This window comes from Leishmania braziliensis, chromosome 35 (assembly GCF_000002845.2).
Source record: "Leishmania braziliensis MHOM/BR/75/M2904 complete genome, chromosome 35".
Taxonomy (NCBI): Eukaryota; Euglenozoa; class Kinetoplastea; order Trypanosomatida; family Trypanosomatidae; genus Leishmania; species Leishmania braziliensis.
Window position 1 is genome coordinate 746,453 of NC_009326.2, and position 24,262 is coordinate 770,714.

The 24,262-nt window shown below is 55.2% G+C and overlaps 4 protein-coding genes across 4 annotated transcripts; all 4 read left to right on the forward strand.

Moving 5' to 3' along the window:
• Positions 1-3,289: 3,289 nt before the first annotated feature.
• On the forward strand, positions 3,290-6,604 carry LBRM_34_1990 (putative calcium motive p-type ATPase; the record flags this gene model as incomplete). Its single annotated transcript, XM_001568258.2, has 1 exon — positions 3,290-6,604. One exon carries the CDS (start codon positions 3,290-3,292, stop codon positions 6,602-6,604), a length of 3,315 nt encoding a protein of 1,104 aa, XP_001568308.1.
• A 3,219-nt stretch (positions 6,605-9,823) lies between these two features.
• On the forward strand, positions 9,824-11,908 carry LBRM_34_2000 (putative kinesin; the record flags this gene model as incomplete). Its single annotated transcript, XM_001568259.1, has 1 exon — positions 9,824-11,908. The coding sequence occupies one exon, from the start codon at positions 9,824-9,826 to the stop codon at positions 11,906-11,908; it is 2,085 nt and encodes a 694-aa protein (XP_001568309.1).
• Positions 11,909-15,072: 3,164 nt separating this feature from the next.
• On the forward strand, positions 15,073-17,943 carry LBRM_34_2010 (hypothetical protein; the record flags this gene model as incomplete). Its single annotated transcript, XM_001568260.1, has 1 exon — positions 15,073-17,943. One exon carries the CDS (start codon positions 15,073-15,075, stop codon positions 17,941-17,943), a length of 2,871 nt encoding a protein of 956 aa, XP_001568310.1.
• A 4,026-nt stretch (positions 17,944-21,969) lies between these two features.
• On the forward strand, positions 21,970-24,036 carry LBRM_34_2020 (conserved hypothetical protein; the record flags this gene model as incomplete). Its single annotated transcript, XM_001568261.1, has 1 exon — positions 21,970-24,036. One exon carries the CDS (start codon positions 21,970-21,972, stop codon positions 24,034-24,036), a length of 2,067 nt encoding a protein of 688 aa, XP_001568311.1.
• Positions 24,037-24,262: the final 226 nt, after the last annotated feature.

Below are 24,262 nucleotides of genomic sequence, written 5' to 3' on the forward strand. Positions count from 1 at the left end.
TCTTGTTCACTTCCTTAAGTGGGTGTGCTTCGACTTCTTTTTTTTCTTTGTTTTGCCCTTTACGCTGTTGCTGTAGACCATCTTCATCGTCACGACATCTCACCATTGGCCGAACAGGTTTCGTGGACAATCGAGTGGTGTGTGCATTGTTCCAAGGTGGTGCTGCGCGCGCGTGTGTGACCCTCCCCCTGATTCGCGGTCAGAAACGGTGCAGTGTTCCCCATTCCTCTGTCTTGCTTGTCGCAGTGGTTTCCTTTTTTTTCCATTGTCCTTCACGTTCTCTTTCCCTTTTCCACCTTGACTCATCGCCCTCTTGTTTTTCTCTCTTTCGCTGTTGTATTTTCGTTGTCACTGGTGTACACACGCATCCAACAAAGGTAACGCAGAGCAGCAGAATAAATACGCAAGAGGGTTTAAGAAAAAGAGAGGGGTCGGGGAACGAAACATTTTTCTGCTGTTGTTGCATTAAAGAGTAAAAACAGAGTAAACGTAAACAATCAAATAACAAAAAAGAGCAGGCATCCGGCCCAGGAGACGACCAGGCCATACATCCTCGACCTGCCCTCCCTCCCTCCCCTACTTGTGCACCACCGCGAGCACATTCCTGTGACTCTGTGACTCTGTGTATGTGTTAGTTATTTGCAAGAAACCAAAGCACTCGAAGGGCCTCCGACTAAAGGGAAGAAGTAAAAAAAAAAAACGGTCGAAAAAGTTTGGAAAAAACAGAACGTGGCCACTACCTGCCCATTTCCCTTCCTTCCTTCCTTCCTTCCCCCTCCCCCTGCGCATCTTTGCGTATTTATTTGAGTGTTTCTCTTTCTTCTCTCCTCTCTCCTTTGGTCTTCACCCAATTCGCCGAATTCGACTAAAGCCCCACCCCAGACCTTCCCATCACTTCCTCTTTTTTTTTGCTGTACGAGCTTTTCGTCTGGTCTTTGACCTGTGCGTTTCGTTCAGCTTCCAAGGCTGAGATTCCCACTCCTCTGTTGACACCCCCTCCCCCGTTTTTTTTTTCTGTCTGTCTCCGGTGTCTGGTTTTCTTTTCGTCTTTTGGGCTGTGTTTGATTGTTCTACCTTCTTGCGATCTCTCTTGTTACGTTGTCCCTCCGCCTGTCGCCTTCACCTTCCTCTCTTATCTGCGTACTACCACCACTGTCCCTACCACAACGGTGAAGAGCACCCTTCTCTCTTCTCCCTAGCGACAAATTTTCTTGTCTCGCTCTCACCACTACCAATTCTATAGTGCCCCGACTCTCATCCCCCCCCCTCCCCCCCTCGCACTCTCCTCCATCACTGCGATACGACCACCTAACACGAAAGCGACGCACTGTTTCTCTGTGAAGGCCTGTTTTCGTGTTTGGCGGTCTATTTCGTGTCTCTCTGTTTTTTTTTTGTGCCCCCCCCCCCCTTTCGCTGTTTAACTTGAATTTTCATCGCCATTCACCTTTCTTTAAACACCCCTTTCTCTCTCTTTCTTTCTTTCGTTATATTTTCTCCATACGTACGCTCGTTCTCTCTCTCCCCCTCCTCTTCTCTTATAAAGTGAGCGAAGAAGAACAAGAAGAGAGAGAAAACCGTCTTCTTACTTTACTCTTGATTGGGCTTTTTTCCTCCCCCCCTTTCGCTTTCGTTTCTTTTTTTCTGTGACAGTTTTTGTTGTCCTTCCCCGTTGCCAGGCCAGCCCTCTGGTCTCTTGACCATTTTCCACTCGTTTCTCTTTCGTCCGCGCTCTCCCCCCCCCTCTCTCTCTCTCTCTCTCTCGGAGACTCTCTTTTTCTCCAGTATTCTTTCTCTTCCCATCCCCCGCCCCCCGCCCTTTTTTTTTTCTTCCTTTTCTTTCATTGGCTTTGCATTTTATTGTTCGCCCCCTTTTTTTACACGTATATTTTTTTTCTTTGCGCGTTCCAGCCGACGCCATTGCAGCGGGAAACGAGAAGAAGAAAAAAAAAAAAGGAAGCAAAACGAACCAGCAAACAACACGAAACGAGAACAGAAGAGGAGGCGCTCGGACGTTACGTAGAAGTACCTCTCTGCTTCTCCCCTCCTCTTTGTCTTTCTTCCTCACATCTTTTTCACCTCCTTCATCCGCCCACCCTCTGCTAGGACTACTTATAGCCCCCCTTTGTTCCCTTTCGTCCTTCGCCATTCTCTTCCCTGCTCTAAGACAACCAGACGCTTGGCAACGAAAACGAAAATCTGCTGTGTCTGTATCTTCTCGCTGTCCTCACATCGTTTTTTGACTTTCTTTTTGCCTTTGGTCTTCTGCGTTTCTTCATCTCACGGAACGAGTCGCCAAAACAATTGCTTCGCCTTTTGGCTTTGCATTATTTGCTTATATATATATATATATATAAATATATAAATTGATTTACTGTCGTTTTTTTCTTGATTGCATGAAAAGGCACAGTCGCAGAAACGCTGCGCACTGCTGAGCACGTCTGAGAAGACAAAGGAAAAGGACAAACGTTGCGTTGCCATCGCAAAAGGCAAGCAGAGGGGGAAAACGGACAGCCACAACGCGGACTGTGGATCACACTTGCATTAGTTTTTGACCCCCCCCCACACAAACAGAAAAGAAAGTAGAGAGGACTGAGTGGATCCATATTGCTGAACGGAAAGGAAGCAAGTGCAACACGCCGTTGCCAGTCCCCTTGTTTACTTCTGTGTTGCAACTCGTTTTGTTTTTCATTGATTGCTTTCTTCTTTACATTTTCTTTTGCCCCCTTTTTTGTGAAAGTGTTTACAGTCTTTGTGCGCACTGCGTTGAGGCGCACTCCTTCTTCTTTCCTTTTCCTTTTATTATTAGTCATCTCTTGGGGAGGTACTCGACGCTCAGAGCGGTTACCGTCCAGCTCATCAAACAACCCCCGATATACACAGCGACACTGACGCACGGACACACCCAGGCGGAGATACAGTGATCACAGTTATTCCTACTAGTACTTGGATGAAAATGTCCGGCAAGGGCCACAAAGGTAACCGCCCTCACCCGCGAAAGGCGTTTTCCGAATCGGAGGGCCACTCTCCACACTCCGATGATGACAACCACGCGTTCACATCACCATCGAATGCGCGGACTCATCAAGACCCCAATGCGAATCTTCGGTTCGCAACAGTGCCGCCTTCCTACGCCTCTGCGCAACCGACGGCGGAGACCAACACTGGTTTGTCCTCTGCTCCACAGTTAGCAGCTGCTGCCGCGTCGAAGTCTGCCTCGGCACCTGGCCCCTTCGTGTCCTCTTCCGCTCTGCCATCGAAGGAGGGGCACCTGAGCGACGAGGAGATCGAGATGAACAAGCCGGCCTCCATTTTTACGGATATGGCGGTGAAGGGGTTAGAGGATCTCGACGACAGTGATGTCTTTCCCGTCTTCTCAGGCGAGGTTGTGAACGCGGGGGCACTGGGCAACGGCGCGAAAAGCGGCACAGCGGAGGTTGTAGGTGTCAAGGAGCACTATGCGATGAACTTTGGAGACGAGCAAGGTGACGAGCCGACTCCCGAGACGTATGACCCGAGAGACAAGTTCTGGGCGCTGTCGCTGGAGAATGTCTTCAGCCTCGTACAGTTGGAGTATCCACTCTCTGGTATCGATGCCACCGACGCGCCACGCCGTGCCAAGGACCTCGGTGACAACATCATCCCGATCAAGGGTGGCCCGAGCTGGATCATTATCTTGGCAAGCCAGTTCAAAAATGCCATCACGATTGTGCTGCTCATCGTTATTATCATTAGTGGTGTGTTTAAGGACTGGGCTGAGTTCGGTGTCGTTCTCTTCATCCTCTTCTTCAACGCCTTGCTTGGCTTCTACCAAGAGTACGGCGCCGAGAAGTCCCTGGCAAGCCTCAAGCAAATGACGGCCGGCGTGGCCAAGGTGATGCGCAACGGTGTTCCTGAGATCATCTTTATTGACGAGGTCGTTGTCGGTGACGTCATCGTGCTCGAGCAGGGCGCCTCCGTGCCGGCTGACTGCCGTATCTTCGAATCGAACGGTCTGGAGGTGGATGAGGCCCTGTTGACGGGTGAGGCGCTACCGGTGGTAAAGCACGCGAACGTCATTCGTGACCCAGACAACCGCCTCGCTTTGGGTGACCGCAAGAATATGGTGTACCGCAACACACAGGTAACACAGGGCCGCGGCAAGGCGGTGGTCGTCGCCGGCGGGCTAAACACAGAGATGGGCAAGCTCGCGAAGCGGCTGGACGATGGCAAGGGCAGTGGCAAGACGGCGCTGATGCGAAAGTTGGACTACATGATGTACTTCCTGTTTTTCTGCTGTGGCATTGCCGCCCTGGTGGTGTTTGCGGCCAACAAGATGCGCTACACACCGGCGACCCTCTCGTACGCCACGGCGGTCGCCATTGCCATCCTCCCCGAGTCGCTCTGCGCCGTCATCACGGTCGCCATGACCTTCTCTGTAAAGCGCATGGCGCAGCAGAAGTGCATTGTGCGCAAGCTGCCGGTGCTGGAGGTGCTGGGCAACGTCACGGACATCTGCTCCGACAAGACCGGCACGCTGACAGAGAATAAGATGGTGGTCAAGAAGGCGGTGATCGGGCTCGACGACGTGTACAGCGTTGGTGGTGCGCCGTACGAAATCCACGGCGACTTCTTCCCTGCCATGCGGAACGGCCAGGAGCAGAAGCCTGTGAGCATGGCGCAGATGCAGGAGGTGCGCTACATCTACGAGTTTCTCAAGTGCGCCGCCCTGTGCAGCACCACAATCCTGCACATCTCTGAGGAGGATATGGACTCCCTCACCGGCAACGGTAATCCCACCGAGATTGCAATCCAGGTGATGACCTGGAAGGCTGGCCTGAACCGCGACAAGCTGGAGGAGGAGGGCTTGGAGTGCATCACGGAGTACGCCTTCGACTCTAAGATCAAGCGCATGTCCACCGCGTGGGAGAACAAGGAGAAATGTGAGGTCTACCTCTGTACCAAGGGAGCCCCCGAGCGGGTCGTTGAGCTATGCACGTACAGGATCGACGAGGACGGCAAGCTTGTCGGCTTGACACAGCAGGATCGTGAGCGGGTCGACCAGCACATCTGCGACTTGGCCGCGCAGGGTCTTCGCACGATCTGCTTTGCATACCGCGAGGACGCCACAAAGGCCTTCCCGATCCCGACTGACGAGCCGTTCATCGATGCTTACGACCGTGACCAGGTCGAGCGCGACCTCGTTTTCCTGGGCATTGTCGGCATCTACGACCCACCTCGCCCCGAGTCCCGTCCCTCCGTCATCGCTTGCCAGCACGCCGGCATCCGCGTGCGCATGCTCACCGGTGACCACACGTCCACCGCCGGCAGCATCGCCTCGATGCTGAACATCATTCGTCGCCGAGACCTCGACGACCCGGTGAAGCTGCAGGCGGGGCCTGACTTCGACAAAATTGACCCTGACGTGATCGACGGCTGGGCTGACCTCCCCGTTGTCATCGGCCGCTGCTCTCCCGAATCGAAGGTGAAGATGATCGAGTCACTGCACCGCCGCAAGAAGGTGGTGGCCATGACGGGTGACGGCTTCAACGACTCCCCCAGTATCAAGATTGCCGATATTGGCTGCGCCATGGGCTCTGGCGTCGATGTGACGAAGGGCGTTGCAGACCTCGTCATCACTGACGACAACTTCTCCACCATCGTGAAGGCTGTCGCTGAGGGACGCCGCATCTCGCAGTGTATCCGCAAGTTTGTTGTGCATTTGCTGTCGAGTAACGTAGCTGAGGTAATTGCGCTGATCTGCGGTCTGCCCATCAGCCACGGCGGCGAGTCCGTATTTATCCTCTCCCCCATCGAGATTCTCTGGCTGAACATGTTTACCTCCGCCCCACCGGCGACGGGTCTGTCGCTCGATAAAGCCACAGATGACATTCTCCAGGTGCCTCCAAACACGGAGGGGTTCTTCACGATTGAGCTGATTACCGACACACTCGTGTACGGCTTCTGGCTCGGCGCCATGACGCTATGTGGCTTCGCGGTGGTGCTCTACGGCTTCAAGAGTGGCCCGATGGGGACAGACTGCAACAGACACAGCGGCATTGGCTGCGAAAACATTTGGACTGCCCGCAGCACCGCCTTTGGCATTCTGTACTTTGGTCTGCTGATTCACTCCTACACGGTGCGCCACCCGCGCGTCTCTATCTTCAGAATGCGCTGGCTTGACAACAAGTGGATCTACGGTTCCTGCCTCATGGGCACGGCGCTGTTCATACCGATCGTGTACGTCAACGCGATCGCCCATAAGCTCTTTGTGCATGCCATGATCACATGGGAGTGGGGCGTCATCGTGGTCGGCGTCATTATCTTCGTCGCCATTTGCGAACTTTACAAGGTGATCAAGAACCTGATCTTTCCAATTAACAAGGTGCTGGTGGAGGTGGACGAAGAGGATGTCGAGGACGTGGAAGAGCAGCGCCAACGCGAGTACAACACCTTCACTCGCACGATGCCCGACAGCCGTAGCGTAGAGAGGATCGCGAACGAGAACCTGCGCATGTCGTTTGCCTCTCTCGCCGGCAGCGTGGCCACCGCCAGCACTGGCTCCTTCCGCATACCCACACAGCGCCAGAAGAAGCAGCGTGCTTTTCTCTTCCGCAAGCGCGAATAAGTGGACTGCACGATGCGCATCAGCGAGAAGGACAGGGCGCATATCGCTGGCAGCACTTGCTCACATTTCTACACACGAGTCTCACTCTTCTTCTTTCGATTAATCTTCCGTTTACTTCAGCATTCATTTGTGAAAGAAGGCTCGTATGTGTGTGTGTATGTATATGTATGTATGTATGTAGAGATGCTATCACTTCGAGAACGCCTCGACGCGGAAGCGCACGGCAAAGCACCCACGTACGTGGTTCTATGGTCGGGAGCCATTTCTCGCTCCACATTCCTCTTACTGTTTACTTGTGTGTGTGTGTGTTCCCTTTTAGAGTCGTTATCGATTTTCTGTTTACCCCTCCTCTCCCCCTTTCCTTTTTTTTCTGTGCATTCGGTTTTGACGATCTCTGTCCCTCCTGTTGTATGCGTACGTATTCTGTTCTCCGCACTTCACCTCCTCTTTTCATTCGTTTGCTTCTGTTAGAGTTTGATGGCCATGATGGGTGCCATTCCCTCTCGCCTTCTCCGTCTTGTCCCTCTTGTCCCTCTTGTCCCCCCCTCCTACCCTCTGGTTGGCTCTTTCTGTTTCCGTCATTCCTCTCTTCACCTTCCGCATTCTGTAACAGGTGCCACCCATTAGCTCTCTATCTGTGTGGTCTTACTCCTCAGAGACCTTTACCCCTTCTACTGTGCTCTCTTCGCCCTTCCCTCCCTTTCTGCTTGTGTGCGATGCACCATAAAGCGCTGCCGCTGTGTGTTTTTTTCTTAATTTTTGATTGCAGCTCATTGGGTCCCCCGTTCCTCTCTCCACGAACATCCCCCCGCTACCGCTTCGTGCCTACTCGCCATGCTGATCGTTCTTCGTGTTGATGCATGTGCCGCTGTTGGCGAGCGCGTCTCTCATTGTGGGTTTCTGACTCACTTTTCCAGCTTGGTTAGATCGTTGTCAAGCACGGGCAGAGTGGGAGCGAAGAGAAGGCGTATGGGGAGGAGGCAGGGGGAAGAGCGGTAAGGCGAAGAGGGGGATGAATGGAAATAGCAGGGGAGCATAGGAAGGCAGTTACAGGCGGGGGGGGGGCACAAGGACTCACGAAAAACGAACAAACGGTCAAAGCAATACGAGGAGTAGTGCACTCGCAGCCAAACTGCACTTTGTGTCGTTGATCCTGTCGTGTTTAGCCTCGATACTTCTCTTCCTCCCTTTTCTTTTGTCTCTTCCCGCGGCCGGTGTACCCCGACGCCGCAGCGCGGCATCGCAGGGCCCAGCAGCCTCCCTGCCCCTGCCAGCACCGAGCCGCTTTTGGTGCTGACAGGCTCCAGCACCGATAACGCGGGAAAGCCAGAGCGATGCATCGCTGCTGATGTCGGCGGCCAGGCCCCGGGCGGCGCTGCGTCGGCGAAACCTGCAGCGGTGAGCATGTTTGTGCCATCCATGTGATAGGCAGGGTGCCCGCGTGGACCGAGCGTACCTCGCCCGGCTGCGGCTGCCCACTGGTGTGGGGGACCGGAGCTGCCCCCGGGGAGGGGGTGCACCAGGTGGCGGCCGGCACAACGGGAGCGGCTGTGGGTCGACCAGCGGTGTGTGTGTAGAGCTTGAGACAGGGGCCGCGCTTGGATGGCTGAGTCGGTGCATTGCTGTGACGCGTCTTTGCAGCTGCTTCGCGCGACGCAGTGGGGGACCCGTGGCAGGCCCGGCGGTGTGGGGTTGCTACTCAGGTTGTATTGCCGAGCAGATGTGATGAAAAGCTTTGCTCGGATGTGTGAGAGCGTTGATGTGACTACCTACGCGATTTTCTATAATTTAACTGATTTGATGTGGTATTTTAACTTTGTAGCTACAACAGCAACGACAACAATACGGTACCCTGCTCCCAACGTTCAACATCTTCCCGTCTCCAAACACGCGCGCACCCGCGCGGTTGAGCAATGCTGTGATAGTGTCCTTGTTTGTGTGTATGTGTGTGTGTGTGTGCACGGTGGAGGGAGGGTGGTATGGCATGCTGTTCACAACGGCATTCACCCCGAGTTGCGAGGGACTTATCCAGAGGCTTATAGCGCGTAAATGAATTGAAATGCGACCATTGAACCGCTAGAGAAGACGGTGTACGGCTATAGTCAACGAAAAGAGCACTGCGGTGTTGTGACGGACTGCCTTGCGTCTTCTGTCTGAGGGATTAGCCTCCCTTCACTGCCGGTCTTTTCCTTCTCTGCTCGAAGTGATCTTCATTGGAAAGTGAGATGGTCGGTCACGGCGGAAAGGAGAAGGCAACGGCCTACATACCCACATAAAGCGACTGCTCCTACCGTTGCCCACTCTTCTCTCTTTTTTTTTTCCCGTCTTTCCCTGTCTCCTGTTGGACCCTTCTAATCGTGTCGATGTCTTCTCCCTCCCCACCCCACCCACCCTTTTCACACTAACACACGCGCACACGGACACAGTGTCTTCGCAATCGTGTTTCTTTCGTACTAGCCTCTTTGCTCTCTTCCTTGCGCCTTCCCCCTCTGTCGATCGACACCTTCACTCGTCACACACTGGTTGCTGCCCTTCTCTTGCTCTCTCTCTCTTTCTCCCTCCTCGAGCGTGTATGGAAGTGTCTCGGCTTGTGAGTTGTTTTGCTTGTGTTACCTTCCGTGCGTACGCCCATTCTCGCTTTTCCATCTCTCTCTCGTCTCATTTGTGGAGTTCGTGCGTGCCCACGTAGTCCATCGACGACGTTCTCGCAAAGGCAAAGCGCGCCAATCGACTGGCAGGGAAACGAAGGAGGTCGTGTACATACACACACACGAGGGACGAAAGACTTGAGCAGCGCACAACCGCAACAAAGTTGAGGTAACCAACGAAAGGGATTACTCTCGAGGAGTTGTGCGTGCCGTTTCTTATCTTTCGCTCGCTTTTCTCGCGCTTGCTCCGCTTCTCTTCTCTATTGCGTTCTGCTTGGAGCGTTTTTCACCTATCGGCGGCGCATTCCGCGTGACTTTCTTTCTCTTGACGAATTTCATTCCCCTTCTCGTCTTAATTTCTCTCCTCTTTTTTTTTTTTGGGGAGGGGGGACGCCTTTCACCTGCTCGGCTGCCAAATTTTCTCCGTATATCTCGTTCGTCTGCGTTTTTTTTTCTTGTGCCTTTTTTTTTTGATTGTGAGCAGCAACAACAGCGAAAGGAGGGGGGGGGGCAGCGAACACCTGTACTTGACGGACATCCATATTACCAGAAGAAGCAGCTGCTACTCACAATGACAACTGTAGGAAACCAGCGTGTAATGGTCTCGGTGCGCGTGAGGCCGATGCTGCGCGAGGGTGCTATAAATCATCAGCAGGAAAAGTTCGAGCTGCAGGGCGTGCACCGCACCGGCGATACCACTCTCAAAGTAGAAGTGACGAAGCAAGGCGAGCCGACAAAGAGCAGTGCCTTCTCCTTTGACTACATTTTCGATCAGGAGAGCACACAGCTCGAGGTGTACGAGGATGCCGTAGTGGACATGGTGGACGGCGCGCTCGTCGGCGTGAATGCCACCCTCTTGGCCTATGGGCAGACTGGATCCGGCAAGACTTTCACCGTGCTGGGCGATGTGAAGCCGAATCCGCTTGAAAACGACCTACTCACAACGGACAGTGGCATGTTCCTGCGTGTCCTGAGCGACTTGATGGATTACAAGATCCGGCAAGCCAAGAAGGGTTGGCACGTGGTGGTGGGTTTAAGCTGCATCGAAATTTACAATGAGAACATCCGCGACCTTTTCGGCGGCAAGCCTGGCTCGGCACCGCCACCACTGAAGGCGGTCATGACTGGCGAGGATGTTCATCTACCGTCTCTCATCATCAAGGAAATGATGACTTTGCAGGCGGTTTTCAGCGAGATTCAGCTGGCCATCTCGCGCCGCATGAGCCGTGCGACAGACTCCAACTCGCAGTCGAGCCGCAGCCACTGCCTCTTTTCCATTGATATCCTACAGCAGGCAGACTCGGCGGCCGCGCCGTCGCTGAGTATTCTTGATCAATCGAGGAAAGGCAACGACACGAAGAAGACTCTGGGGTCAGACAAGAAAGGAGCATCGGCAGCCTCAAGGAAGGCCGGCAGCCCGACCTCTGCTGCGGAGCCGCAGATGGCAGCGTGGGAGATGCCGTTCCAGGGTACAGTTTACCGCATCCCCGGGCAGAAGGAGCCCGTCTACGCCAGCAAGATCATCCTTGCCGATCTCGCCGGTAGCGAGCGCATTTTCCGCAGTGGTGTAACCGGCGATGGCTTGGCAGAGGCCACAGCCATCAATAGCAGCCTGACGGCACTGGGCAACGTGGTGCACAGCCTGCACAAGGGTGGATTTGTCAGCTACCGCGTCTCAAACCTTACCCGGCTTCTCAAGCCGACCTTTTCCCATCCCAGCTCGCGTGTGCTGCTCTTGGCACAGTGCTCTCCCACGCAGATGTCGTACGATGAGACGGTCAGCACACTGCACTTTGCTAACAAGGTCAAGGACATGAAGGTGACAACGTCCACCGGCGCCGAGGCGGAGAAGCTGCAGTTTGACTTTCTGGAGTCTGGTAAGATGTGCGACGCGATATTGGCAGATCTACACATCTTCGCTGTGGAGGCACAGGCGAAGGCCGGCATTATTCGCCGCAAGGTGATGCAGCAAAACAAGCTCTACTATGACGTGTTAGCGAGCAAGAACGGCAAGACGGCCAAGGTAACGATGAGGGACCGCCGCTTTTCGGTCGACACGATGGGCGCGGTGGCTGCAGCGCAGGAGGAGCGCGCGGAGCTGCTGGCCCGTCTGGAGAAAGAGAGGGCGGAGGAGGATGCAACACGGCAACAGATGGTGAATGAGTGTTGTGATGAGTTTGTCAAGGAGTACATGGACGAGGTGAGGGAGACGAAGGAGGCAATTGAAGAGCAGGTGAACCTGCGTGTACACCACAAGTCGCAGCAGATGTTACTTGAATCGGCGGCCTGTGGTAGAAGGATCATGGAGGAGGAGGCGGAGGGGTGGGCCTCGTTAATGTTGCTGTACCTGCAGGAGCACAACTCGCTCTGCAGTAAGGAGTTGGAAACCACATCTAAACTTCTTGAGGAGGTGGCCCAAAACGTCTACAAGCTGGGCTTGTCTGGTGTCACGCCCGAAGAAGCCGAGGCTGACCGCGCCTACGCCCTCTCCGCGTGGTATCACTGCGCGGCGAAGCGCTTTTTTTCCTTATGCATGGAGTTGTATGAGGACTACGTAATTTTACTGAGCACTTCCCGTGGCAATGCGATGCTGGAGAGGTGGAAGAAGAAGAACCACTCGCTGCTGCAGAAGTTCCAAGAGGAGAGCTCGGCGTAACGACAGGGAAGCGCGACAGTGAGAATAAGTTGGGGTGAGAGGAAGAAGAGGGGGAAGAGGGGTTGTGGCTTAGGTGAGGACGTTGAGAGGTCGCCCAGGCACACAATGTCCTGACTTCCTTTATACCCCACTCCTATTGCTTGCTTGGTGGTTGACGTTCACAGGGGTGTATGGCTCGCGTGACACATCATGTGAGGTTCATCAGTTCCCCTCTTTTTGTTTTCATGCTGTGTTTTTCGTTTTCTTCCCCTCCTCCTCCTCCTCCTCGCCGCCGCCTACACTTCTGCCTGGGTAACCCTCCATTTTTTCTTTGCTTTCTTTCATACTCTCTTCTCGCTATGCGTGGGTCCCTTTCCGGGTCCTGAACGCGTGCAAGTAGACGAAGTGGATCAGGCAAATGAAACTGCAGGGGAGAGAAACTGCGGGCTCTTCCTCGACAGTGCCTCCCGGTTTTTCTTCGCTATTAGTGCCTCTCACGTTGCTTTTTTCCTGGTCATTGACATTTCCCTTTACGCGTAGAGTCAGTGCAAGCTGCTCCGTCTCTTTTTCTGCGCCTTACTTTACTTTTCTTCTCCGTCGGCAGGTGTGTGCGTGTGCGTGTGTGTCATACGTCTGGCTTCAGTATGGTGCCCCCCGCGTTGACTTCTCTCTGCGCCTCTGTGTATTGTGTAGCAGCCTTTGCTTCCTTTCGCGTGCTTCAGCGTGTAGGCTTGGTGACAACCGTTGGTAACCTGACGCGTCTTTTCCTGTTTTCTGTTGTACCTTTTTTTTTTTTTTTCGAGAAAGGGTTGCACGGTTTAGACCCTCCCTTCCTCCCAACATGAACCCCACATCAGTAAATACAGAGAATGCCAACGCATTCTGTCCAGAGGAACTTACGCATCCCGAAAAGGAGGCGTAGGGGGTGAGGAAGAGGGAAACAGAAGACAACGGAAGACTGGCGAGCCACATTCATCTACATTGGCAAGCAGGCGTGAAAGCGGAAGAGGGGAGAAAACCCAGAGCAAAGCGAACGCAGGCCAACAAACCCTTCCTGTACTCGACCGCCACCTTCGTTTTTCCTTTAGTTTTATTTGGTCATTACGAAAAATAAAGTGAGAAACGCGCGTATGCGCCCCCACACAAAAGAGCGAATGCAAATAAAAAGGAACAAAGCGTGATCATGAAGCACAAGAGGATCCCCGTGGCGGGACCTTCTACCCGTGTGTAGATCCGTGCGTGTTACTCCGTGTGTGTGTGTGTGTGTGTGTGTGTGTGCGTGTGGGTGTGAATGTTGTAACGGGACCTGCGCAGAGATAAAAAAATATACAAACACACTGCCGTAACTACAAAGTATCCGCTCTGAGTCTCTTGTTCACTTTCTCGTTCACACTGAAGGCACACGTAAGCGCATGCCGAGGGAAAAAAAGATAAATAACATGCAAAGGAAAATAGGAACGAACATCAGTGCACTCAGCAGTGCGAAAGGCGGATCTCAAGACTGAGACCAGGACATGCATATTGGGAAAAGGCAAAGAAAAGAGAAAAGGGAAGGGGCTCATATGTAATCAAGGGAGTCAATCATCCCCTCTCTCTCTTCTTTGTGTTGGTGCCACATTTTCTCTTGCGCGCTTTCTCATCACTGCCTTATTCCGTGCTACCGTTTTCCGCTCTGTCTGTTTTGTTGTTCGGTCTCGAATCTCCAATTTTTTTTTTTTGTTTGAACTGTCCTCTGATTTTTCCTTCCCGAACAGCGTCATCTTTTTTCCGTTTCCCCTTGTAGTCGCTTGTCCTCCTCCCCCTCTTTTTTTTCTTTTCTCGTCCCTCCCCACTCTGTATCGCTGCATCGCTCTTTCTCGGACTCTTCTCTCGTTTTTCTTCCCTTTCTGAAAATTTTATCAGGGACTTTCATTTTTTCTCGCTTGCGCTCTCTCTCTCCCTATCTCTACACGCGTCTGGTTTGTCTTATTTGCTATGATATTGACTTTTTTCCCTCTTCTGTTGAATGCTGCGATGGCTTTCTCTCTCTCTGTGCTTGTACGGGCCTGTGTGTTCACCGTTAGCAGATATATGGGTGGGTGTCTTCTAGAGAAGTGACGTGGTGCCTCTGCTAAGGATAACATCTATGGTCTTGGCGGACTGTGTCGCTGCTTGTCGCTCCCTTCTTTCCTTTTATATCCCCCTCTCTAAATATATTTGCTGGTGTACATTTTCCTGCCATGCTTCGCCATTTTATTTTTCATCTAGTCCTTGTAAGCTCCATGGACACTGATGGGTATTGTGCAGACGCAGACAAATTAACACGCTCACTCCGACAGCGCCGTCACTACCATGGGTGGTGCTAGGAGTCCGTTCAATGCGTCCAAGGTCATCGCACCTTCAAAACACAGGTGAGCCGAGGAGTTCGACAGCGCTCTTAGGCGCACCTCACCTTCCTTCCACACGCCCTTCTCTTCTTGCTTACATGCTCAGTTGATTTGTTTCTGTACTTTCACGCAGCTGACACATCAGCCTCTGATGCTGCAGGAGTCGGGAAAAAATGTGCGAAAAACAACAAAAAAGCGGAAAATGAGGGATGAGAGAGAAGTGGAATGGATGAACTGGAACTCGGTCACGCAGGTGTGTATCGCTGAGGAAACGAGAGCTCTTCTCCCTCTCCCCCACACATCGACCCACCCACACTGAGGCAACCGGAGTGTGAGAGGAAAAAAAAAAGAACACATTGTGCAACGGATAAGCGCACGCAACGTGTTTTTCTTTTTTTTTTTTTCACTCTAAAGGTATGCGAGTGGTGTGGTGGCGACGTGCACGTTTCTTCGCGCCTTTATATCTTGGTGCCAGCTTGGAGGACTACTCTTCCCTTCGGCGGTCCTGCTGCCTCGTGTATGTTCCTCTTGCTCTTTCCGTGCAGGGCTACCACCGTGTTCTTGAATCCACGTGACACCTATTTTCTTCCTTGCTCACCCACTCTCCGTACACCTAATGCACCTCCCCACACCCACCCACCCACACATACATCCCTTTTTTACCGCTCTTTTATTCTTGTGTGCCATGCTCTTCTCACAATGTGCTGTCTTTTGCTAAGATACGCACTGAGCCCGCACTTCCCCGCGTATCCTTTTCGGTGTTTCTCTTGGACAACACCGAAGTCATAGTATCACCCTGTCCTTCTCTCTACATTGAGCATGCTTGCATCTCCAAGTTCAAAGGTGTCTCTGGTGCAAGAGACGGCAGAGCTTCTCCGCTCGTCGGCCGCTGCACCTGGCAGCTCGACAGTTGACCCTCCAAAAGTCATAAAGGGCATTGGTATCCCTACCGCCAGTGTCGCGTACCCCTTCGACGTGCTTTCCTCCGATGAGGTCTTGAACAAACTGACGGTGCTGATCGTGGACTTCGACAGCGTTGTCCATGAGTGTCTACGGGTACTTCAGTGCTGTGCGCAGGCTAAGCGACCGGTGCAATCTCCATTGTCATCTTCCTCGTCAGTGCCGGAGCTCTCAATCTCGTGTGAGTCCGCGAGTTCTGCTGTGCCACCGATGCGCAGAAGATTAGGCGGAGGCACGCTCTGCAGCGCCTTGGAGTGTGCTGCCACGAACGCGCCTCTGTTGCCATCGCTTACGTTGCTGCTGCGCCTCTTCTTGGAGAAGCTGTGTGCAGTCATACGCATGAGGAAGGTGCAGGTGGAGTTGGTTCTCGGTAACTGCGGTGACAGTCTTCGACAACTGAATGAGCTTTCTCTCTCTGATCACGGGGAGAGACGCTGCCACGACGACGACCACCATGGCCACAGAAGCTCACACAATTATTTTGAGGCTGCTCTTGCGTCAGGTCGAACTTCTTCTCCCTCATCCCCACCGTCGTCTTCTCCAGCGGTGACAACGCTGCTTTCCTCGTTGCGCGGCGTTGAAGAGATAGCGCTGTGGCTGGAGGTGTATCAGGCGGTGGTCTCTTTTATGTGGGGTGACGGCGGCGATGTGCTGTCGCTCACGTCGTTGTACGTCACCGATAGCTCAGGGTGGTGCGGCGCCATGGATCGTTGCAGGAACGGCTGGCTCAAGAACCCAAAGACGTTGGCGCAGCAGGCGTTCCCGATCCTGTGCTCGAGCGACCACCGCGCATTCTTTACCTCCGTTAGTGCTGACGCGTTACTGTCTTTTTGGTCTTCCTGGTGTGCCTCAGAGACAGCGCGACTGTGCGGCGGAGGCGATTTACTGCCACCGAGATATTTCTTTGGCTTTGATTGCAGCGGAAAGCTGCCGCCGAGCGATGCCGCTGGTTTGGGGGGCGCCCTTGTCGGGGCCGGTGCTGCCGGCGCTGGCGTTGGGTGTGTATGCGATAACGCCGTGCCTCTGTACTTTCGTCACGGTCCATCTGTGGCACGGCGGCTGGGGTTGCGCTCCTCTGCGTACTTACCAGCATTGTACGCCCTCCTCACCGTGCACGATTCCACCGTCGCGACTGCCTCGAAGATGAACGGGATAGGCAGCGAGGTGGCGGGGTCGGATGTGCATCCGCTCGTGACCCGCGCTGCGGCTCTCGTGAACCAGCACTGCGGTGTGCTACATGTGGATTTGCTTTTGGCGTGGTTGGGGGAGAGAGGGGCCCGTGACAAGGTGGTGGGTCCGAAAGGAGCAGAGCAGGCAGACGCGTGCGACAATGCATCGGATCTTGGCTTGGTACTCTGGGAGGCGCAGACTGCACTCGGTGAGGTTTCCACCGAGGAGGCGTTCCCGTCGATGTTTCAGCTCGCGCCTGTCTGGGTCGGTATGTCGTGGAAGTACGCGGGCCCACCGCGTTTGTGGTGCGCTCTGAGCCGAGTAACTCATGACATAGTTGCCACAGAGCAACCGGCGCCTAGCACCACGCCTTCGTATGCCCGCACCGAAACTGCTACACCTCCATACCCGTACTTGACAGCTCTACGGACCGTTCTTAGTCTTACGTATTATCCATCACGACCGTCATCACCAGCGCTACCGCCCGAGCTGCTCTCATTGTCCCTTTCTTGTCTCCCCCTTCGATTGTGTATCGCGAGCGCCGTGCGCTCCTTGTTCAGTGAGTGCGCCATGGCAGAGTCTAGGGAAGATGTCAGCGACCCAGTAGCCATCACCACTCGTGTGTCGTCGGCGCTCTCGCTGGCTGTTCCGCTCACATGCGCTCTGGCGGACCCGCACATTGGTGTTGTGGATGTAGTGGCTGCAGCGGCAACGGCACGGGAAGATGAGGGATGTGATGATGCACAAGCAACTCCGTCGACTGAGTGGTTTCAAGCTTGCCTGACACGCGGCGCACTGGATGATGTGCGCCAGTATGTCAGGCCAGCGGCGCAGCTCACGGCGGTGGCCATCGCTGCGCTGTGGCGCGCTCGACTTTGGACGTGCGAGGTCTGCCTCCGCTTCTTTGTGCTTTTCCTCAGTTATCTGGAGTCGGCATCCCCAAAGCCGGCGCCTCAGTTGTTGTCGCCGCTGTGTATGGTCGGCGAGTCTTCCCTTGACCAGAGGGACAACAATGGTGGCATAGTTATGAGCGAGGGGGACCCGAATAGCGATAAAGTGATCGGGGTGAGCCAAGACGAGGTGGAGGCGTGGTGGCACGCGGTGTCGTGCTTCACAGTGCTGCACTCCCTCACTACTTCCATCTCCCAAGCCGCGAGAAACTCGGTGACAATGGTGGGCGGGAGCGCGATGCCATCGCACGGCCTCTCGAGTATCTTCTCCGGCTGCCTTCCTGACGCGACCTACGGAGCTGCAGACCGGCTCGCATTCATGTCCTTTCTTCGTGGCTATGGTTTGCTGCTCACTCGCGGGAAGGCACGCGATGAGGTGGGTATTGGGGAGCCGGATATCGTGGAGGCTGACACGGAGGTCAAAAGCGGCGGCGGGGAGGCGGCGGCGGCGGCGCACGGGAGGGAGCATTTATCGCCGCTGCCGTCGGTGCTGCCGCCCAGCCGGCTAATGCCTTTGATGAAGCGACTGCAGTGCCCCTTTGCCCTGATGGACGAGGTGGTACACCTGCATCGTATCTTGACTACAATGGCGGAAACCCCTACTCCGTGACGGGAGATGGGGGAATGATGCTAGTCAACACACATTTCAGCCGTTCAGTCGCGTAACGCCGCTGCGACGTCATCTCGGTTTGTGTTTTAATCTGGTAACTCCGTACCCGGCGGGGGACACAACGGCACAAAATATTTCAAAGACACATGCCGCTACTGTCTTGTTCTTTTCTCCGGGGTTTCCTCGCGCTTTTACACATTCCCTGACCACGTCCTCGAATTCCCCTCCTCTTTCATACCCAAATGCTTCACCCTTTGCTGAGATTCCAGCAGGATGCGAGCATGGCGACGAGCAAGTACTGCGTGCCAACGATTGGTTGCGCGATCCTCGGTGCTGCACAGATCTTCATCTGCGTGTCCGGCGTGGTGCGCGTGAACGGGAACGCGCCTTACCGGTACAAGCAGGGGCTGACATCATTCTTCTGCGTGACGCTCAGCCTTGGCACTGCGTTTACGACCGTCGTTGGCTCTGGGGTGGGCTGAGCGTGAATTTCGGGAGCGGTGGCAGCGACCTGTACGGGATGTTTCAGGGCTACCTCGCGCTGTCGACGCTCGTTCGCCGGCTGACTGGGACGATGAGGTACCAAGATCGAGGAGAGTCTGTACTGGATCAAGGGAGATGGTTGAGGAATGGGACAAGCGCGTGGAGGTGGAGAGGGATACCGACAGCAGCACCCTGCTGAACGGCATAGATGAGGCAGAGAAGAAGTGCAGCGTGAACGTTGCCGAGTACGGGTGAGGCTCGATGGTACCACAGCTGCCGGGGTGGTGCAGCTGACGAGTGTCGCTATCTTTATGAACTACACGCTGACGATCGCGGTCAAGGTTGGAGTCCCGCCTCTCGCAGCCGACCCCTTCCTGAGCATTTAGAGCGTGCTCTCCGCGTCGTGCTCCTGCTCAGCACTGCTGCCGTGTTGGCTAGGTGCATCATGACGGAGATTGTGACGGTGTTGAACAGAACGAAGAGCGGCAAGGCGCACAGCGGTTTATCGAGCGCTGTGATTGCAGCGTACCCACTGATGTTTCAATCGCGTATGAGCTGCTCTTTCTACCCGCTGCCGCGGAATATGTTACCACTTCCATTCCGGATGCGTGAGTAGAACTTAATGCAGTCATTCTAGGCCACTTTCGCAATCTTGATCAGTGTGTTTTTCCCAGATCGTGAAGGAGACTCGGTGCGGCGGCCCGAGCGGCAACTAGACCAATGGTCTCACGATGGTGTTCCTGCTCTTCAGCGTGATCAGGCTTGTGGGGCTTGTGATGTTGTTCTCATTCCTGCAGCTGTGGACAGCAGAAGACGATCACTGCTACCGCTGAGAAACACAAAAAGAGCTCCGCAGCGGAACTGGAGAGCGCGAGGAGAGTCGTGGCTCGTGTGCCGCGCCATCCACCCCCCCCCTCCATACTGTGTAATCATCGCTTGCCCCTCTCTCCTCACCCCCGCTTCCCCGCGGCGCCGCCGAGGCGAGGTGCTGGCGCCGGACAACTCCGCCTCCGCCGAGCTGCCCGGTGATAGGTGGCGGCTGTGAGCTGTGGGGGTCACGGGTGAGGCCAGCAGTGCGGATTTCCGCCACTCCCCCGCTCTAGCGGAGCGTGGGGCGAAGCGGGCTCGGCAGTTGACACTGTAATCAAGAACTCACGGCACCAGCTTTTCATTCCCCTCTCTTTTTCTTCTTACCGCTACTCTTGTTCGTGACTGACCTTCTCGATTTTGTATTTTGTGCCCCCCCCCCCCCCTCTCGTGGTTCCTCACCAAGCCCTAGTGTGCTCAATCAGGGCGGATAAAGAAGACGGATTCGTTTGGGAGTGAACCGCGGTATTAGTACGTCGTGTGGAGAGGGATATCTCGCGTCTGTGAGGTCACTTCATCGGGCGGCAATACACGGCATGCTGTCACCACCCCCTTCTCATTCTCTTCTTACTCTCTCCTACTTCGCTTCTTCGTTATTTGACTGCCCTCCTCCGCTGCCACTGCCAACAGCTCAAACATCTGAGGCAGCCTTCCGCCCACCTCACTCTCGTCGGGTTTTCGTTTCCCTAAGCCTGACACGATTCACACCCACCTCTAGATGTCTAGGATGCCACTCTCCGAGGCGAAACTGAAGAGGTGCGCAACACTCCTTAATGACAGACAGCTCGCAAAGGTGCAGTAGCACGACAACTTGACCAAGCGACCCATCGAGGCCAAGGGAAAACAGTCGGACCTCCGGAACGTTCAGGCACTTGCTACGGGAGGGGGACCCAGCAGGGATGAGTACGACGGTCAACTGATGGGAGGGCATACGGTACTGCGTTTGGTGGCACACGGTGCTTTTCTACACACTAGAACCGCACCTACAGAAGCTGAGAGTTTCGAGCTTCGACGAACGGCCGGTGAATGGGGCGCGGGCCATGTGTGCGCACGGCCTGCGGTACATTTTTCGGAAACGAGGTGCCGCGCGAGACGCTCTCTTGCTTGGGCAGGCATTTCTCGCGTCAACCCTCTTTCGGAAAAGAGGACTTGCGCGTGGGCGCCATGACCTTGCCCCAGGTATTAGCTGGCCAGCAACTCCACCCAGAGGCTTGAGCATCACAACTGGGGTGTAGACTCGGATAGCCCTTGCTGACTAGCAGGCCCCCGGACCTTACGTGGGCAGCCTTTCCGTCGCCCTCTACTCACAGAACGCCATTATGGACATGTTGGTCTACGATCACCAGGCGCCCGATAAGCAGCAGAACCAGGAGGTGCATGGTTCGGCGATGGTGACTCGAAGAAGCTTGGTGCGTCTCGACTGAGTAGTCGGCCGACGCAACCGGGGGCTGTTCACCTCGGGCAAATGTATGCAGGATTTGGGGTTGATCCTGCCACCACGCCATACTGCACCGTACGTTGGTGCTGGTCCTGCTCTAGGGACGGGTGTGACGAGGCGGTTGGGAGACAAAGGACAGGGACTGGCAGGTCAAGGTGTACCTGCGTCATTTGCGCAGCCGCCCTCATCGATGTGAAGAAGCTACAATCAGTGGAGTTAGTGCCAGCCAGCGGCGACTTCAGGCAAGGGGGAGGGCTTCGAATACCGAGGCCGGCTCAATCCTGCAGGCATACATGCCGGAGCACCTCCTGCTGCCGAGTGACGCAGTGCCAAGGCTGTTGTGTACACTTTGGAAGCACAAATAGACATGCGAGTGTGGCATTCTGAATGTCTTTATGTTCTCCTAGCCCTACGAAACCCGCGATGACGCGAGACGCCGCAGCGCGGCATCGCAGGGCCCAGCAGCCTCCCTGCCCCTGCCAGCACCGAGCCGCTTTTGGTGCTGACAGGCTCCAGCACCGATAACGCGGGAAAGCCGGAGCGATGCATCGCTGCTGATGTCGGCGGCCAGGCCCCGGGCGGCGCTGCGTCGGCGAAACCTGCAGCGGTGAGCATGTTTGTGCCATCCATGTGATAGGCAGGGTGCCCGCGTGGACCGAGCGTACCTCGCCCGGCTGCGGCTGCCCACTGGTGTGGGGGACCGGAGCCGCCCCCGGGGAGGGGGTGCACCAGGTGGCGGCCGGCACAACGGGAGCGGCTGTGGGTCGACCAGCGGTGTGTGTGTGTAGAGCTTGAGACAGGGGCCGCGCTTGGATGGCTGAGTCGGTGCATTGCTGTGACGCGTCTTTGCAGCTGCTTCGCGCGACGCAGTGGGGGACCCGTGGCAGGCCCGGCGGTGTGGGGTTGCTACTCAGGTTGTATTGCCGAGCAGATGTGATGGAGAAACGAAAAGGTGGGTGTGATTGTTGCTGTGACGGCGAGTTTTGCACTACCACCGCAGGGAGGGTGAGAGAGAACGCGGATGAGGTGTAAGGCAGTGGTGGCGTGCATCGTTCCTGGAGGTGTGCTCAGCTCCCTCTCTTTTCCTCTCTTTGTTTCTCCCACATTTTTTCACTGTGGTCATCTACCTCTCTTCTTCTGTCTAAACCCACGTGCATACACACATGCACACATGCGAATCCATACATACATGGATCAGTACTTCTGCTCGACTTCGTAGGTGATGTGGGAGACGCAGCATGGCTTCCACCGGCACTTACATAGCGGAGTGGTTTCGCCACCACCTTTCTTCTGTTGTAACCTTTCAGAAGCAGTTTGTAGATGATGTCTCTGAGAAGGTAAAGGAGCAGAAGGCCCAGTTTGACCGACACGCCCGCGAAACGAAGGAGCGGGCAGTGCAGCTCCACCTGGATGAGCTGGAAGAGAAATACCTCTGTTGCGTATGCGGAAGAGGCGGTGAAATACGAGAGGACGATGAGCTGGTATACAGCACGTATTCCATGATCGAGTTGCCGCCCCGGGAGATGCTAGAGGCAGCGGTGCGCGAGGAACTTGCCGACGCTGAGATGTCGGACGAACGCATCAAGCAGCAGCAACGCATGCTTACTTTTCGGCAGCGTCGCTCTCAACAGTCCTCTACGAAGCCAGCAGCCACGTACGACAGTGGCACCAGCAGTGATTCCTCCTCTGACGTTTCCGTTGCACCATCTGGCGGGCGTCCTGAGAGAACGAGGAAGGGAAAGCACCAGCGAAGAAAGCATAGGTCTTCTCAGCACAAGCGGGCCAAGTCATCCTCTCAACGCCATGTGGTGTCTTGGCCGCGGCGCCAGCGTGAAGAGTCAGAAGGCCAGCACTTCGACTACGATGTCCGAGACAAGCACACCACCCTCGACACCTCTAAACCGAACACTCAAAAGTCGCTTTCTTCGGACAATCCCCCCGCACGCTCTGTAGCAGCATGTAGTGGTGCGATGGCGATCCAGACTTCGGACATCGCGGTGATGGACCCCGATATGGTCGGTCCGCTCGATGTGCGAAACACGGTTTACAAGATTCAACACGCGGTGCTGCACAAGGAGGCCCGTGTGCGCCGCAAATCTGTAGTGGTGCACAAGGACAAGGGTCTGATGACGATTGAGGAGTCGGAGATCGAGATGTTTTCGCACTTTTTTCAGCGCCCAGTTCACGGGTATTTGTGCACGGCATGCTACACGTGTGCCCGACGTCGCCTTGACACTCTCACGCAGCAGATCCGTGCCATCCTCTTTAAAGCAGAGCATCCGATTCTACGCCGGTTGCCGGCTAAAGAGCTGGAGGCTTTGATGACTGGCAATCAGGTACCAACTACCTTCATTCAGAGCATTTTGGCCGTTCAGAGGCGGTGGACTCGGCTCACGGACGAGCAGCGGATGGAGTTGCATCGCGCAGAGGCCGGCGCAGGTCCGGCGCAGGGTCCCACCCGTGCTTTTGCGGCCGAAGAACGCGCGAGGGGGACGTCGCAGGAGAACGACGCGACGACCCTGATGACAGCTTTGCCCGACGAGAGCATCCTGATCCTCCGTGAGGAGGTGCGATGTGGCGCCTGCCAGCGCCGCCTGGCGTGCTTTTTCGAGCCCAAGTCCGTTCTCTTTCTCTGCCAGTTTTGCACTGCCCGAGATCGCTTTTACCGCGAGCACGCCGTGTGCATCAACGATGAGGCAATGCCTCTGGCTCTGACGCATCTCTTGCAGAGTTTGGCGCTCTACTACCGTGGCACTCATCAGCAAATGGAGCTCCGCCAAGCACCGCTGTCAGCCATTCCAGAAGCACAAACTGACTTATTCCCACTCACGAAGATTATGCGTGAAACAGAGGGTCTGTTTGCGTGCCAGGCCCCGGCTGTCGCCAACGCCGATCTTCAGGGCTGCCAAAGGGTTGCCGAGGTGGAGCCGACGCTCAGCGCTGAAACCTCCACGCACGGTACTGAGGTGCCCGTTGCAAGGCCATGCACTTCAGCGGCCTCAACACGCTGGGTAAGTGGGTCGGCAGTACCACTTCAGGAACTGCGCGAACGGGTTGGAAGGACGATGATCAGCCTATTCGATGGAGTCCAGGTGGAGGGGTCGGGAGTGAATCTTTTCAAGAACACTGCTTCGGCGTCCTCTGCATCCAGTGTTTCGGATCTGTTCCAGTCTGCTCCAGTACCGCAGCCGCCGCTCTTACCAAAGGACGGGAGTTCGGTTGGGCAAGGTGGCGCGCGTGCCGCAGAACATTTGATGGGCAATGGCAGCACAGCAGCATCGGCACCGCCTGCCGCCATTGTATAGGGCCAAGAGGGATGCCTGGAAAACACAGCTGCGGGATCGTCGCCCATGGCACATACTGCGGACTTCTCCGAAGCTCAAAGCCCACACTGGGGCAGCTTGTTCTGAAGGTGATAAGACTCCTTCCACTTATGCACTATGGTGATAGCGGCAAGCATTTCTGTGTAGCGCTTACGAAGGTTGCTTGCCTCTGTTGGCTGCGGTTGCGGTCTTTGTCGTGCTTAGCTGG